General features: G+C 37.8%; 1 protein-coding gene across 4 annotated transcripts in view; it reads right to left on the minus strand.

Moving 5' to 3' along the window:
- Window positions 1–18,634, minus strand: part of CDK8 (cyclin dependent kinase 8) — an 80,834-nt gene that overhangs the window by 8,397 nt on the left and 53,803 nt on the right. For 3 of the 4 annotated variants that reach the window (XM_035542681.1, XM_035542680.2, XM_035542684.2), the window contains 5 exons: window positions 14,490–14,547; window positions 11,592–11,723; window positions 9,015–9,158; window positions 6,919–6,988; window positions 5,783–5,855 (listed from right to left, as the gene is read on the minus strand). In XM_035542681.1, coding sequence (XP_035398574.1) covers window positions 5,783–5,855; window positions 6,919–6,988; window positions 9,015–9,158; window positions 11,592–11,723; window positions 14,490–14,547 — 477 coding nt within the window. The remainder of the gene's footprint in view (window positions 1–5,782; window positions 5,856–6,918; window positions 6,989–9,014; window positions 9,159–11,591; window positions 11,724–14,489; window positions 14,548–18,634) is intronic. The other variant, XM_035542685.2, reaches the window with a different exon arrangement.

Below are 18,634 nucleotides of genomic sequence, written 5' to 3' on the forward strand. Positions count from 1 at the left end.
ACTCATGCCATACTGAATATTGCTCATTACTTAGTATTGCCATATTAGGACATCTCCATTGTCATCCATAGTATTTTTAAAATGCCATATAAAGTCACTCTTCAGAAATCTCTATGCTGTAAAAGAAAGTGGCAATCAGCACATTCAAAAAACCTACTTGGCCAGATAGCTTATCATCCACTCCTGCATGTATTTATCTATTCTGACAAACATTGGCTCGCAGACACATCAGTTTGCTACATTCTACTCTAAAGAACAGTCATGCAAAATCTTCAATTTTAGTTGATTTTTTTTCTATGACATGATGCAAAACAAACTCTAGAGAAGTTTAATAAGCTGCCTCCTCCATGAGCACATCAGGCCTAAGCTCTGGTACAGTTTCACTATCAGTTTAAGAGGGTGAAACTTAGCCTTTATCTTTGTAAAAACTGATGAATCAGTTTTTATCAACTACGTGAAAAAATATTTTCAAAATGTTGGTTTAAGACAATGAAGACAACCACAAACTATGAATATGCAGAAGACAAAGCAAGGTATAATATTATAGAAAACACTTGAACTGAGTTAAACTAAAAATCCAGCAAAACCTTACCCTTTGAGTTAGCACTTCTCACTCTCATTGGGAAGTGGTAATAGAGGGCTAAGAAGCACATGTGGTATTTGCCTTAAGCCTAACTTTTTTAAATGACGTACGTTTCAGTGACAGAGAGCAGCACAAAAATCCTGAGGTAATATGCATGAATGAAAAGTTAGTAAAAAATCTGACCTAACCAAAGCAAACTGAAAAATTTACATGGAAAGAGTTACAAACAGCTACTCAGATACACAGCCTTTTAGAAATGCTTAGGATACATAGCCAGAAACTCACTCACTAACTTAAAATACCAGCAACAGACATGAAGTCTAAATTCAGCACAACATTAGAGACTGAAAGATAGCTTTAAGAACAACCATTGTACTGGTTTGCTGATTTACTCTCATTTTGCAACTACATGAACATTTTCAGAAGCTGACTGGACTTAACACTTCTGTCACTGTGACACTGCAACAGTGATTCTCAATAATTTAAATAAAAAACATATTAGAAAAGTCATGCTCTGTGTGTGTGTTAAGGTTTTTCTCTGGTTTAGGAATTGCACACCAGAGAGATTTTTAACTCCAGCACTGAAATAGCAGTAATACATTCTAAAATTGTCTATTACTCAAAAGGATGGTATACATGCATATATTTCTCCCCATCCGCCCAGTCATTTTGTGGAATACAGTTGTGCTGGACATGAAGGGTATATGGGCACAATGAGCTGATCTTCAGATAATAACTGGAAAATAAAAATACAAATTCTTTGTTTTACCATGAAACGCAGCATCCAAGGCAAAACTACAGCATGATGTATTGTCAAAAACAATGATCTTTAAAAGAAATGCTACACTTTAAACCTACAACATTTTGTTGCACAGATCTAACCAGATGTACAGAAATTACGTATGCAAACAATTTATTTCACATTTGCTCTTCATAATTTCATGGGAAAAAAATCACATTTTTGTAAAGATCTGGTGTCACAATGTATGTCAGTGCTGGTCATTTCCTCTCACTAGCTTTAAGTGAGCATACAAAACCACGATACAGACAGCTAGAGTTAGAAACTACACTTCCTCTCGTCAGCCTTCAGTTGTAATGATATGGTTAAGAATATAATAAATACATATGAGTACCGTCAATCCAGCTTTGTTTTTCACATAATTGACAGGGAGTCACAATAGGTATTTTCAACTTTGAGTGTGCATGCAGTCTTTGCAGAATGTCAGTTTGAGGGAACCAGAATTGTTCTCTCAAACAGCTCAAAAGCAATCCCATGAGCCAGAGAAAAGGGAAAGAAAAGAAAAAAAAAAAGAATTGCCAACACGCTGAAAAAACATCACAAGCATAAAAAACATTGCAAAATTCTGGCACTGTATCTAGCAATTGGGTTATGAAGCCCTTCATCACATACTGACAAGACGTGAACAAACTTGGTCATAATCAGCAACAGAAAGCAGAAACCACAAAGAAAGGCTAAAGATTGTGCAACCGTTGTTATCACATGGGAGAGATCGAAACTATTTTGTCCCCTTGTTCAGGTGCCAGCAAAGAAGTGAATCTTTCACTCAGTGTTACAAATATTTTATAATAAGAACTGGTCAACTAAAAGACCACCTGACTGAACAACATAATAAAAACGCAGTATGCTTTACACAATTGTGTGACGACATACTATGAGCAATAGGACAATCACTGCAGTTTATATGGACCACTGTAATCAAATCTATGACAAAGTATCACAAAATTAACCAGGAACAACAGCTGGGTGCCTATTTTCTAGGGCACAAACATTTAAGTAGGAAAAAATAAACTAGGAAAAGATAAAGAGTGGAAAAAAGCTGAAAGCAGGAAGGAGACAAAGTTGTCTCATGTAACACCACTTCTGCATGTGATGAGGGATCATGTGCATTTAAGTCAGTAACGAAAGAAAAACTCTAGTTTTTGTTACGAAATAAAAACACTCAATTCTTGGTAACCACAACAATCCATGCGTTTACCAGTCCTGGAATTATCAGTCTGGAGTATTTTACAATTGTATGTGGATGCAAGAAAAATACGATTTTATCTGTCCTGATCCAGAGAGAAACATGGTTGCGAGACAGCTTGTGAAACAGTAAGACCTTAGAGTATGTCTACAGGAACCGGTGCCAAGAAATTCACTGAATTACTTCAGGCTCTGATGGAGGGATGTAATTCATTCGCCTGCAGTTCAGCTTAGCCTCGATGAGAGCGTAAACCTAAGATACCTTCCAGTTTTGACAGCCACTGAACAGCTGTGAGATGTTACCTCAGAAAGACCAGGCTTTTTTAATGGGATCTGATTTCCAGGGTATTATTCCAACAGACAGCAGATAGCAGAAAACTTAGAGAATCCTATTAATTAACTATAAACTTCACAGTACTTTGCTTACAATCCGTATCTACGGGAAGTACAAAAGAACATGCAGATGTCTATGCTATTATACTCCATTTTTTAGTTTGAGTGACACTGGCACCATCCAAATTGCATGAAGGCACCTCTCGGCATCAGTTTTGCCGAGGGGAGAGTGGTTGACCTAACAGTTAAGCAGCATGTTCAGTCATGGTCCCATGCTCAAACTCACTTTATGGTCCTCATTTAGTACTATGGTACAACCAAACATAGAGGGGTGGTGTTGCAACACGCCACTATACTTCCATGTTCCCAGTGCCTGCGTTTGAGGGGCAGGTGGGAGAGAGAGAGAGGAAAGTGTGGGGGTTTTTTTGTTCATAGATGAGTGCATCAATCAAAGTGAGTGGGTGTTTTAAGACTGAGTAGTAAGTTTCAGTCTAAAAGCTATCCAACCTGTATCAACAGCTCAATTTAGTAACAAAGCTGACAGAGAGTATTAGACACCATGAAACACGAGGGGTCTTGAAGGGCTCCATTTTAGGGCCAGTTCTCTTCAATGTTTTCATAAATGACTTGGACACAGGACTTCAAGGTATACTAAGTTAGTTTGCGGATGACACTGAATTGGGAGGAGCAGCTGACTCCATCGAGGGTAGAGAGGCTTTGCAGAGAGATCTTGACAAATTAAAGAGCTGCACAATCACCAACGGTATGAAGTTTAACAAGAAAAAGTGCCAGATTCTGCACCTGGGAAGGGGCAAACCTGGATATTTATACAGAATGGGGGGATGAGAGGCTGGAGAGCAGCCTTAAAGAAAGGGATCTGAGGGTTCTGGTCAATGGCAAGTTGAATACGAGCCAGCAGTGTGCCCTGGCAACCTGATGGGCCAACCTGAGGTGCACCAGGCACAGCACCAGCTGTGTCAAGCACTTGCCAGCTGGTCAAGGGAAGGGACTGTCCCGCTCTGCTCTGTGCTGTGTGGCCTCATCTCAAGCACTGTGTGCAGTTTTGGGTGCCACAATATAAGAAGGACATAAAATTATTACAGAGCACCCAAAAGGAGGGCTACAAAGATTGTGAAGGGTCTCGAGGGGAAGACGTACGAGGAGCTGCTGCGGTCACTTGGTTTGGTCAGCCCAGAGCAGAGCAGGCTGAGGGGAGGCCTCATGGCGGCCTGCAGCTCCCTCATGAGGGGAGCGGAGGGGCAGGCGCTGAGCTCTGCACTCTGGGGACAGCGACAGGACCCGAGGGAACGGCATGGAGCTGGGACAGGGGAGGGTCAGGCTGGGTGTTAGGGAAAGGTTCTGCACCCAGAGGGCGGTCGGGCACTGGGACAGGCTCCCCAGGGCAGTGGTTGGTCACGGCACTGACATTTCCAGAGTTCAAGAAGTGCTTGGAGAACGCTCTCACATATAGGGTCTGATTTTGGGGTGGTCCTGTGTGGAGCCAGGAGTTGGACTTGATGATCTTTGTGAGTCCCTTACAACTCAGGATATTCTACGAGACCCCATAATATCCAGCTGTATGGAGGCCACAGCCCAGCCTGCCACTAAGAACATTCCAGCCTCCTGCTCCAAACTGAAAAGAGCAGAGGGAGGCTGCCATGGGATTTTACCCTAACACCTCTGTGGAAAACAACAGCATTCCTTGATTTTGTATTTTACTGTCACCAGTGCTTCTTGGTATAAACGCAAACATACTGAATAAAAATATATTCAAACATTCAAACCATTATCATCCTGTCGTGATACTGCAGGGAGAAGAGAAAACATTGTAAGAAGTGTTTTAAGCTATTCTCACATGATTATTTTGTGCCCAATTTTGTAGTTCTATTGAAAGTCATGTCTAAACTAGCAAGACTGGGAGAGAAATTTCAGGTTAACTTGGCCATAGTACTCACAGTTCTTAAGAGAAGTTAGTTCATTCAGAGAAAGTATTTTTTATGGACTACCAAGTTCTACAGCAAAACCTGAACTACTCAGTGAATTTTCCTGAGCTTGGTGGTAAAACCTCCACCACAGACTGGAGAGTGGTGTAACTACTTCAAGGTTAGTTTAAAAAATTGAGCTTTTTAAACTAAGTAGTCTCACCCCTGAGATCAAAAAGCTTCTGTTGTTCTTCCCTCACTTTAGTCCAGAAATAGTACAGTTACTTTACCATTCTATATTTGAAACATTTATTCTGAGTTGGAAACATCAAGATAGGCAAGATGTTCATTCACAGAAACTAGATAGATTTAAATTCTTTCTTCTCCACATATACAGTTTGTTTCAAGAACTTGAATGTCTTTAAAACGTAGAAGAAAAGGCCCAATATAATAATTCCTAAAACACCATTACACAGGCACTTCCATGGCTGATTTTAACTAGAGTCTTAATAAAAAGAAGTTTTATGTTTTGGGGATAACTATTGTAAGAATACTATGAAGTTTTTGTAAGAAAAACTAATGTACCAGGAAGACATATAGGAATTTTCTAAACAAAACGTTCAAGTCTCAAGAACAATGTTGTTGGTGCTTTTTTGTCTGGCTGGTGGGCTGTTGTTCATTTTATCATGTTTTCAAAAGTGCACAAGAGATAAGCTTAATAATTAATACGTAAAAATTAATGAGTTGAAGAACACTAAAATCAAAAACAAGCTATTAAAAGCATGCAAATGAGTAAAATAGCTATAAGTTGCAGCAATACTGCAAATATAACTACAAACAATATGATTTAAAGACTGAAAACTTCTAATATGCGTGATACAGAAACTAATCCAATGAATGACTCAGAATGAGGATTTAGATGTTTTCTTTCTTTTTTTTTTAATGAATGCAGGAACTTACCAAGTGGAACGCCTTACTATCTGGTTTAACTTTATGTTTTTCCATATATTTGATAAGGCTGCAGTTGGTATACCTAGAGAAGGAAAAAAAATGTGAAATTTCTAATATGCAAAGCACTGATACTGCAAAGCTTTCTTTGTACTCATGAAACATAAGAACAGGATAGTCATCTTTGCTAATCCACTAAGCAGTGGAAAAAATGCAACTACCAAGACCAGATGACTGATTAAAAATCATTCAGATACTACAGAAATGCATCCGTTTCCCCTTACATGGTTGTATAATACATATCACATCCACAGAGAAAGCATACTTTTAACCCACATACAGACAGCAAACTATCATTTGGATTTAAATTGCCTTTTAGCCATTTCACTACTGTATCAGTCTGGACAGTTTCATTCAATGCATTTCTAATGGCAGCACACATGGAGATAAATCTTAACACTATCCTACAACGCACAAATCGTCATACGAACATCCATAAGCTTGCCTTTTTTTTTTTTTTTGAGTAGAAGCTCAGGAATAAGGTTTCTAAATGATTTCTTACAAAAATATTGCAGATGCAAGACACATAACACTGAAGTCTCAAATCCCTCAGCTTGATCAGCAGGGAAGCAAAAAGACAACAGTGGTAGGCTCTTAAATGCAGGTATTAGACTCTGGCAATGTGGCAGCAAAACTGTACCATATTCTTTCTTTCATAAGCTACCCTAGACACTAAGACACAATTTTAGTCAGTTTGTTGGAAGCACTATAAGGTTATTACATTGCTTTTATGTAGCTCTTGAAGACGAATCATTTCCAGTACCACAGATTTGGAAACAGCTGTGAAAAACTGTGCTTAGCAATCTTAAGAGCTGTCTGGGGTCTTATTGGCATCACTGATTTCACACCTGCCACCCTCCCCTTTGGAGTCCATGTCTGGCTACTTTTATATGATTCACACCAACTCAATAGTCCAAGTTCACTGTTACAAAGCAACTTACTTTCTCTTTCTTCACAATTAAAGTCTTAAACATTTCATAGTACTTGCCTAGTATCTATGCAGAAAACAACCTCAGCAACAATAAATGTAGAGTAGGAGGGAAGTATAATAGACTTCCTTAAGAAAGCTCATCTCAACACAGACTTACGTGTTTCTTCGGAAATCTTTCATTAAAGTTGAATGTTCGGGCATCTTTTTTATGTCTTCCCAATCTTTATCTGCAAAAATCAGTATTTATTAATATTTTTTCTTTTTCCAAAGTACAACACAGGCTTTGAAAGTATCATTACGACCCTTATTTTTTTCATTCATCTTCTCAAACCTTGCAGCAACTTATTTCTTTGTATTCCTTGTCTCATATTACTTTATCACCTCTTCACAATCAGTCTTCCCAACACCTAAGAGATTCCAGTTGTGTGATTAACTCACGAACTCTAAAAAGCAACTGCCAACTACAGTGAAGATCCCAAATACCCGAAGGACGACACAGAAGGAAAATATGTCAGCCAGTAGGCTTGCAGCCTTCAGAATTGTTACCTAACTTATTCAGGAACAAAAGAGCTCTCTAGTAAACACTCTCATTTTAAGGTATTTTTCCTTCTGATAGCACTGTGTTTTCTTACAGGAAAATGCACAGAGTTACTGTATAAATCTGTGCCAATCTCAACCTAAAAGAAATACTGTTTGCCAATAAACGGTTAAGACAAAGGAATATTAGCACGCTCAAATTAAAGAATATTTCATCCTAACTTCCCTGTGTAGTCAAAGCCTGAAGTGTAGTGTATTTAAAAATAAAACATGAAACTCACTACCAGCACATTCTGGCCTCAAATGTATTACACTCTGTGGACAAGATTCTGTGGACAAGTAGTTTGATTCAAGACAAACCTTTACTAAGACATATTACAATTGGAAACACTGGGAGCTCAAAAATATTAAAACGAATAAATAAATCCATGTATGTTCACTTCCTTCCCAGTTGTTCTATTTCTTTCCCTATCCCTTATAAATAGTCGAAACTTTCAAATATGGCAAGTGTCAATAAAGAGCAAAAGAATGCTGAAGTTAATTGAAAATTATTATTTCTTGGTAAGAAACAGACTTTCCAAATCAAGTGCAGACCGTAAGACAGCCGTATTTAAACCTATCAGAAAACAATGAGAGTATTATCTATTTACGTAAGCTACACAACGACAATATAAAATCCAAATGAAGAAAGGAAAGCGTAAGAAAGTGATAAAATCCCAGGCTAAAAGTCGAAAAAGAAAGTACTGCTTAAAGAAGCTAGATTAAGGGGGATTTTCATGAAAATAAAAATATTTAATATGCAAATGCAACACTTCAGTAATTTCATACAGCAGTATGGAAGCAATGAACTCCATAACAGGGAAAAAGAAAGTCAAATGGAAATGTAAGAGCAAATTTATGAACAAAATTATAGAATCACAAAGAAATAAAGACCACAAACTTTGTGTGATGAGAAGGAAAAAGTCCACCAGAACAGTAAAGGAAAAAATTATTAATACTGAATAGAGAACAGGGAACACAAGCAGTGAGGAGAAAGATGACTACAAGGAAAAAATAAGCCCTCTGTTATTCTGACTTCTGCAATCATGTAAACACTGGAAAACAAATAATTAAACGAAAAGATGCAAGATAGCCTGTAGAAAAAAAGATATGACCAACACTGAGGGGAAAATGCCACAGGAGATAACCACATTGTAGTTTATTTTGGTTCATGAGACCAGTTCTTTGTTCTGGTTTGGAGGAAAGATTTTTTCTCCGTATATTAACCTTTCTACCAGGAGGAAACAAAAAATAAAAAACCCCATCCCCTATTTTTCATATATCATGTTTAATTTAGCATGAGTTAAACTTCTGCATAATATTCACCAAACGTATACATTTTTCTTGGTTTCATACAATCAGTCACTTTACAAATATTTGTAAAAAAAAAAAAAGCAATAATGAAGAAATGCAGAAATATTCCGTATGATTTTTAATCACCCACCATTAAACATGATCTTTAAAAATTATAAAATATTGATACATTTATAAGCAAAGATAACCTTATCATTAATAATAGGAAAAAATCTAATAAGAGCATTAGATTCTAGATGACTTGTGACAAAGATTGTGTTTGAACAGCTTTGTTGCTTCGGTCAGCTGCCACCTTCATATGCAAAGAAAGCAATACAGATATCTTTCTTTGAACAGCAGTGATAAAAAAAATACAACATGTACCTGCAGGAAATCCCATTACATTGAATATTCTGTCCAGCTGGTCATGGTGATAAGGATTACTAGTTTTGATATCCTCTTGTCGACAATGGAATATTGGCTCTGATGTTAGCAGCTCTGCAAATATACACCCTATGGCCCAAATATCTTTAGAAAAGGAGAACAGAAATACAAATCAAATGAATCTTTCCAAAACCATCTTGGTGAGGTAAGATTTAGTTCTTAAGTTATCAGAGATAAGGTCCCTGCATTGCAAATTTCAAGTTTCTGTTGTACTAGTGGCAACACTTCTTGGACTTTCCCTGTTAGCTACAGATAGAGGTCCCTAACTCAGTAACAACACAAGGTTAACAACACAATATTAAACATACAGGTTTTGTGGGTTGTTTGTTTTTCCCCTGCTTGGTTTTGTGTTTTATTCTTGTTTATGTTTTTTGTGTTTTTTGTCTTTTAAGTGCAGTCACCGCTGCTGTAAAACGTGAATTTGATTAAAAATAAGAAAAAAAGGAGAAAACTAGGTAAACTATTTGGGTAACTGTCCACAAAACACAAACGAAGAAGAGCTAACCAACACCTTGCCCTTCATGGTCAGGCTGCTCCCACCAAAAAATTTGCTCTCTGATCAGCCCCTGGGTTTAATAAATAGTAAAAGGTCCCTAAAAAGTCCAAGTTGAAAAGCAGTGATATTGCAATAAGCAAAATGCTATCTATAAAACTTTGCAGAAAAAGAGTAGGAAGAAAATTGCTCCATTCCCAAGCACCTTATTCCCCGCCACCACCCTTTTTTAAAAATAACATTCATTTAAATATATATATATATATATAGTTTTTTCTCTGTGGATAGCCTTCCCCCTAGCCCTTGTTTTTTATCATTATTATTTTAAAAACTAAAATACTTTCAGTTGTAACCATTGTGTCCCAATCTGTAAAATAAGAAAGCCTAATTTTTCTGATTTTTTCCCATTTTTTTCCAGTATTTACAAATGCAATTTTTAACTTATATAAAGTAAAGCTACGCTGAACCTTGAATGAACAAGAAAAGGTCATGAACAAGGACAAAAGCAAATGATGCAGAGAGCATAACCCCATTACTCAGTGTTTGCATACAGTCAGTTTTTATCAATGCCAAAAGAAATTATGTACTAAAGGCCATGACCATCCATGCAGTTTTACATGCTGCAAGCAGAAGGAAATGCAATTACAACAAAAAAGCAGTTTAAAGAAACATATTAAAACATATTTAATAAAAGAAACGCAGCATTAACAGAAGAGTTGCTGAAAATACATTTAAGTCAAAGATTAAAATCTCTGACAAAAACACTGATATGATTTTAAGAAAACAAGGGTGAAGTCTGAGGAAAGAACTTCAGGTTACAGAAATAACAACATATATGCCAACATACAGTCTCCATGTTTGTGTAAAATAAGCAAAGCGCTGCAGGGGAAATTGTTTCCCCAGAAACATTTGTCAAGCTTTAATGTATCTTTTAAAAAAGAATATTCTAGAGAGGAAACACTTCCCAGTCCTCTTCCCTACAGTCTCTCACTCCCATAGTGAAGCCTCTCACATCCACTAAGGTGGACGTCTCTCCAGTCTGCTCGTGGACTCTCCCCAGTCCTCCACCTACAGCACTGGACTGTTCCTGCCTTCGGAGGTGCTTGACCACCAAACTGGCCAGGACAGAGACTGGCAAAGGGAAGGCAGCCACGCCATGCCAAGGTTGATAAAATTCGGACTGGTGAGTAAGAATTAAGAGGTAAGGAGTAGGCAGCACTAAGCTGACATAACTAATGCCATCCTCACAAAGTCTGCTTTCTGTGAGGATGAAGGTTTTCTGGATGTGCCCAGTGCAGCACCACAGCCTAGGCTGGTGCATGATGCTGATGATGTCTCATTACCTCAAGAAACTCTGATTCACACTTGTGCTTAGAAAAAGACACAGAGAGGTCAAAACACAGAGGCTTGAATGAAGCAGGACTTATTACTGGAAAATTACATCTTGGGACTGTTTCTACTGATGGCAAACACACACCAAATAGCAACCTTAAAATTTCTAATTTCTCAGAAGCAAATTCAGCATTGTCTTCGCATTTACAAAAAGTGTAGAATATAAAATAAAATGTCAGGCTGCATTAAACTTCACTGTTACAGACTAGTTTCAGTGCAGCCAACAGTTTCCATTCTGTACTTTCATAAGTTTATTTCGTGCATTTATGAAACTAGGTAAAAACATCTGCAACAAAATGAATGCACTATGCATCATCATATGGATTTTACCAAGAGTTTGAAGCTGCATCCATATCATGTATTACCTCTAACAGCATTTACAAAAATCTGATGTGGAAGCCATATCAAATTATACTGCATTGCAGGGCATTTGGAGCCAAAAAACCAGAAATATTTCATTCCTATATTCTAGCCTGAGATCACAGTAAACTGAACAATTTGACAAAGGTAGGTGTTTCCTCAAAAAATCAGTAATGTACCTTTACCTCAGCTCCTGTCCTTTGTACTATTTAACAATGCTTCAATATTTGGGTGCATTTTGAATGTAGTAGGTTATCCTCCGTGTTACTTACCAATAGCTTTGGTATAATGCCTTGCTCCAAGAAGCAACTCTGGAGCTCGATACCAGAACGTTACAACTACTGGATCCAAGTCTGCTAAAGGCTTCAGAGGTGAATTAAATAATCGGGCAAAGCCCATATCAGCTGCAAAATTCAAAGAGAGGCGTTTTAAAATTTTAGGAAAATTACCACACTTCTTTTTAAATGAACTGATTGAGTTCACTTGTTACTGCTACCATCACTGTGCTAAACAAAACACAAACACAGACTGCAGCAGATAGGAATTCTGTGAGCAGATTTCATTTTTGTAAATCTTTTGTAGAAGTTACTGGATATCACCACCTATAAAGTATATCATTATAAATCATTACTAACATGAGCCATTTAGAACGAAGAATTAACCATTGTTCTGAAAAAGCGCATCAACTCACTTCTCTCAGGACACTGGTAAATCCCGACTCATTTTACCTGATGTTCTCGAGTAAAATATTCCATTATTACCACATGGTCTTTCAAGAAGCAGCGTTTTAGATGTGAACAAAATGTGAGTTCTGCAAAGGTTAGAATGATTTATAATACATACATGTACGCCACAAAAGCTACCTCCTCGTGAAGTTAGCTGTAGCAAGATTTCCCTCACAAAAAAAGCAACTAAGCCTACGGCACCTGCCTCCCTACTCACTTTCTGTCAAGACGTTACTTCCAGCACAAAGATACCAGTACTAGATACCATTTAGGCTACGATTTTAAAATTCTGTTTGGGCGATCGTATCATTAAAGATTGCTTTTTAGACTTGCTAATACACAACTTCCTAGAAAGCTCTCTAAACTGGCAATATAAGTGATACAGGAAAAAATGGGCAGAGAGTAAAATTTGCAGCTTCTCCCACCAGATCAGTTTCCCTACCCACCACTCCCCAAATCCCAAGAAACAGGGACTCTGTGGTGCAGGGATACACACGTGCTGAGGAAAACTAAAATGAGATGAGCAGCCATTCTGAGGGCAAAGAAACTACATGCTATAGCTCATTGTTTGAGGGAAAATTGCGGTGTAAATATGGGTCTCTTGACTAAACAATATGAAATATTTTTTTCATATGCACTCCTATTTATGATTGTTTTAATGCATTTAAAAATAGAAACATTTTACAGTTTTCTACATTATCAATTACTCAAGATATGATCAAGTCACTAGCACTTATGAAAAATAAGGAAAATTGTTTGCAGAAAGTGAATTTATGACTCAAAATGACACAAAAAGCTTATAAAATTATTTTAAGTTAAATACCAGTTATGTATTTTTTAGATAAATTAGTTACACTGGAAAAGTGGAAGCCCTTGGTACGGGTATAACTTCTGCATTCTTTTCCTGCTGTGGTAATATCTTAAGAAAATAAGAAAAAAAATCTACATTTTGATAACACACTTAGAAATACAGGGTTCCCCTCCCTCTTCCCCCCGGGAATGGATGGCTCAGAGGACTGGTGGTACGATACAGAATCCTTCACCTGTCCATTAACAGTCTGACTAAATTTAGTTGTGCTCTAAGTTATTCCCAAATTAATTCGAAACTATCCATTAAGAAATAAATGGGTGGTCTATGTGCAATTACTAGCAAATAGTTGTGTACAGCAAACATCACCACCACAGTTGAAACTGCATGTGCCCAGAGGATGACCTACGTTCTCAATTTTGGAAGCAACTGCTCCATGAAGAATATGGCAATAGGAAGAAGTTGTCACTTCTGCAGTCCGTGCTGTCCCTGTCGTGTACATAGAAGACCTCAACCTCTGCTGTCGACCTTAAACCTTGGAAGGGCATTAAAATCTTTCAGGGTAGGGCGTGCAGAAGTGTTCAAGCCTGGCCTGTCTATTCCCTGGATCTCAAAAGGGGAGGGAAGCGCTAGAGCGGCACTGAGCACTCCAAGAAAAATCCTAACCCTAGCCTTTATACTAGTGATTAACGATATAGTTCAGATGAACAAAACAGTAAGAATACAGAGCAACAATGCAGAAGAGTAATCTCATGAAGGAAAGCCAGAGGGAAGTGAAAAAGATGGACTATCATTAAAAAAAAAGCCTTCCACACAGGGCTGCATTACTGTAACAAATGTGAGTAGGCTGTGCATTAGCAGCCTGCTATCAGAGCACCGCCACGCTAATGCACAGCCTGGTATAGCTTATTACTGTTAGGCTACAGTTAATTTTTAGTTATTTGTTTACTTTAATTTAAAACACTTGAAATTCTACAAATTATCCTCTCTCACTCTGAACAGCATCTCCCACCAGAAAACATTACAGCAGTGGGGGAAGTGTAGGGCCATTACCACCCTGTTACAGCCCGTTCTGAGCATTTAGTGGTAGTTCTCACTAAACATTTTATCTGAGTTGCTGTGTTTTCTGGACTTTAGGATCCCTTGTGCTTTTCTACAAGGGACCAGTCTATCCTTTCAAGAACATTTTGCAGGCTAAATGCCACCTTTGACTGCTACAAAATTTAAGGTTTGTCATAGTGAATAGTTCCCTATTTAGATTTTAGAAGTAGCAGCAAAATAATGTCATGACATTACAGGGCTAAATGGAGGAAATTTTAAAATCCCATTTCTTTCTCCTCCTCTCCCCCTAGCTAGCTCTCATCCTTATCCCCACATCAACATCCCCCGCCCCACACAAACACCCCGTTAAACAAAATATAACATTTTCCACTTTTGATTGGTGAGGCTACAGCATTTCATCGTCAGAACTGGTGGAGGGATCTCATATGAAGAAGCCAGTCACTCAGAAAACAGCATTTAGACAATGTCTCCAGCACATACTAGTATGACAGTAACTACTTTAGGGGGTACAACCGCACCTCCAGAACATTCTAACTTAAATGCTACACTGGGACTTATCAAAGATATAAACATACCAATTTTTACTCTTCCTCGCTCAGGACCTTCACCCATAACTAAAATATTAGCAGGTTTCTGTGGAAAAAAAAATAAATATACAATACATATACCACGATAAACCTAAACATTAGTCTCTGAAAAGTTAGTTAAGCTTTGTTTTTGCCAGTTTTAAACCAAATTTGTTTCGATAAAAATGACAAGTTTCTCTGTCATGGTAAAGCTGTGCAAGGACCCAGACACAGGCTCTCCCTGACTGCTTCTTCCTCACGTTTCCTCCCAGCACGTCTGTGCTCCAGCACCGTGCTCCCTTAGCTGCCACCCTGCTGCCTGTCCTTACCCTGCAGAGCAGGCAGTCACCAGTCTCCCCGATTTCTACCAAAATCTTCCTGGGTGCCCTGGGCAGGAGGAAGCCCGGTGGCTGCTCACCGCCCCTTCGCCCCAGAGGCCAGGCGCGGCTCTACAGCGTGCTAGGCCCAGCATCATCAGGCACGTTGCAGGCACATTCATGAAGAAAACATGTTACCATATAGCTTTATGGGAGACAAAAGTCATCTAAATTATTCCTAATTAAAAGTGCATACCAATTCAGACAGCTGCAAAACAGGAAAGCATTCCCTACACATTATCTTCCTCTCCATTATTTCGACAGCAAAATACAGATTATCCCCTTTCTTTTACTAGGGATGTGAGTTAAAGGATTGTGCTAGAGTACACTGCTTAGAAACATAACCACTCAATCTTTAATCCATCCCCCCATCCTTTATTTTCTGTCTAGCAGTTAAATTCTTAGAGCCCAGTCTCCGCATCTGCAGTCAGAGGATTCCTCACATGCTAACACACTGTACGTAAATCAAGCCTGCACTGCTTACTTTGAGGAAGAAAGTCAGGAAATTCACTATCAGAGCTGAAAATTTATACCAGATTTTTAAAAATATCCACTCGTACTGTAATTCTTGGACAAAACAGGGGGTCTTAATCAGTTGTCAATTATAAGAGTTGTAATAAGGCTGAGTTACAGCTGTGGCTTTGCTTTCCCAGTTTAAGTAGACCTGAAGAAAAAAAGTAGTCCAGGAAGATAGTTTAGGCTACCTGAAAATTAAAATAATAAACCCGAGTATCTCTTTTAGAGAACAAAAATGTGATTTACCGAACACATACTCTAGGAAATTCTCGAGTATTATTAAATCTATTAGGCTTTGGTAGAAGCATATTCAAAGAGTTTTATGACCACGGTTTAACACTGATCTAGTAGTAATTCATATTGTACAAAACAAGATGAAAAATAATAATGCAGCAAAAAAAAATGCTTGAGAAACTGAATTACTACAGCTTATGAAAAGCTCCAGCATGGATTTCTGAAACTACAATCCACGTACAAAAGACGTAAAAGGAATCTGGATGCTGCATCTCTTCTCTGAGCACAGGTTAAAGGGGAAGCAAGTGTTACAGCTTGACTGTTCATAGAGGTAAGACGTGACCTGTTGTCTTTCCAAAAACAGTAACAACTCAACAGACCAGACTTGTGCTGTATTAGCTCAGTGATGCGCAGAAGAACTTGTGTCCCACACCACCAACACCACCCCCACCTTTCTTCTTTTTAACTTGCATCAAATTTTGATCGTTTTTGACAAGTTCCAGAAATAAGCAAGCCTCATAAACCTTCAAATTCAGAGGTAATGTTGAAGTTTAAAGCAATTTAAACTGCTATTTAAACTGCTATGTAAAAAAGACAATTTCACCACATAAGCCATTCTATTTCTATGCATTAATAAGTGCAAATGTGCATATCTTTCATGAAAGCTGCGTCAGTGTATCTGGGATGTTAATAAGCCACATGCCTAATTAATATTTTTTTCTTGGTAGAATTAATGATTGGTTACACAGGCACTATTTTTTTTTCAGATAAATAATACACTGGATCTGAAGTATAGTTTTTCCTCCTGCATTTTCACAAGTTGGTAACTCTCATTACAAAAAATGCTTATAACATCCTCTTCATGCTTTTACCTTAAAATAATTTTACTATTTGGCTTGTGATAGGAGCCATATTCACACACAGACTCCATTATGACAAACGACTAACCAGCACAGCTCTGGTTAACAATTCCTGCCCCAAAGATCCCCTACCCTAAGTTCAAAGTAGGTACAGAGGAGAAGAGAAAGCACAAAGAGATGAGACAGCACTGGTTAGCAAAATAGGTAACAACAGCTTGATTCATGCTCTTTTTTTTTTTTCCTCTCAAGATTTACAGAAAAAGTTTAGAACCACAGACAATTTAGAAATCCGTGTAGGAGTCTTCTGAAGCCACAAGTTACAAAAAAACTCAACCGTCAATCTTGAACAATTCATAGCAGTTCACCTCCTTCTAGAGTCAAAAGCCCTTCACTGAAAAAGCACTGTTTGAAAAAGAAGATTCTTACTGCAGACAATATTTGTCACACGTACCACATCACTGTAAAGAGAGACAGCATCACATGTGAAGTCAAAGATTAAAATAATTAACTTTAAAATAAGAGGACTTATTTTGAAGGTGCTCATTCCTGCAGTCATGGAACAACATAGAACAACATCATTAGTTGAAAGCATTTTCCAAACAAGCCTGTTAATTGACATTTAAATTCCATAGGGGAATATCTACCAGAAAGCAGTACTAGGACAGTACTGGCATTCCTAAAACACACAATTTGAGGACTCCCAAAAACTATTTGAGTCCACTAACAAAGCAAAAACATGGGTCAGGGATTCTTGTTGTACAGCTTTGACTCAAATCCACCATCTGGAGAAAAAAACAACACCCAAAAAGACAGATTGGGAGAAACTGAATACATATTAGAAATTTCTATTTATTTGCAAAGGAAAATAAGCAATCATTAGAGACAGAAGGGAGAAATCTGGACAAACTTTGGTTTAATTTATTAAAATTTCATTTCATTTTAATTATCCAGAGAAAATGAAAATTTAAAGTGCTTATTCAAATCATTTGGGCTACGCAAGTGAAGAAAAATCTTTCAGCAATTTTTTATCTTGTGTTCTGAAAACAAATTATTTTAAAACAGCAATCTTTTCTATAACTACTAATAAACAACTTCTAAAAGTCATTTCTTTTTGTTCTAGTATATTTAGTTTTGCCCTCAAGTAAAACACTTTGCTCATGCCAGACAAATGCAAACAAGAAAGTTGTTGAGATCCTAAACGAAATGTGAAGAGCCATGCAGCAATGTACAGCCAAATACTTCACAAAGACTAACAAACAACTTTCTGATACCATTATAGATTTTTTTTTTTTTTAAAAAAGTAAATGAAAAAATGCCTCCCCATCCAAACCTCCTACCCTCTGCAGCAAGGGAATAATTCATTCTTGTGGATGAATGGCCTTGTGACCATGGCATAGCACTAAATCTTGTCTTGTCCTAAATCTTGCTTTGTAGGACTTCTTGCCTGACTTCTAGACAAATCCTATTCTTGTGCATTTAACCACTACTACCACTGAAGAGAAAACAAAGACTCCCACTGAAATAATTTCATGTACTTCTATTTTTTTATCTGTATCTGTGAAGAGCATAGAAATCCTAAGAAACAGGGTAACTTCGTATAGAGCAGCTAAAAGAAATAGAGGATATACTGACAGGATAAAAGATCTACAAAGAACTTCAGGCAGAACCTCTTCCACCTTCCTCACCTAAGACCTGATCCCATCACCTATTTACCCAGATCCTAAAGTGTTTGGTGATAAAGGATGCACAATCTTTCCAGGAAATCTACCTTCCTTCACTCTTCTCCATCTCAGTGGTTTTCATCAGCATCTAATGCAACAAATAACATTGCATCCATTGCCTCAAGTCTTACACATACATCAAGAGAAGGCGAAGACAACTATCCCTTTGACTTGAACAAATTCTTACATCTTTGAAGATCTACGCCTTTTTTCAGTCCAATATACAGATGAAAAGAACTCTCTTCTGCTCAGGTTTTCCTAGTAGGTTATTTTTTTCTAGATTCTTATTGCCTCCCCCTAGCTGCTCTGCATTAGGGCCACCGGTTTGTTTGAACTGGAGTGCTCCAAATTACACAGTGCTCCTGTGGAGGCTTTGCTAATGCTAAATACATCGGAGAGATAATTTTACGTGCCTGGCATAGCATCTTCCCCTGCATATGATCCCA

Source organism: Cygnus atratus, chromosome 1, assembly GCF_013377495.2.
Source record: "Cygnus atratus isolate AKBS03 ecotype Queensland, Australia chromosome 1, CAtr_DNAZoo_HiC_assembly, whole genome shotgun sequence".
In the NCBI taxonomy this organism is placed as follows: Eukaryota; Metazoa; Chordata; class Aves; order Anseriformes; family Anatidae; genus Cygnus; species Cygnus atratus.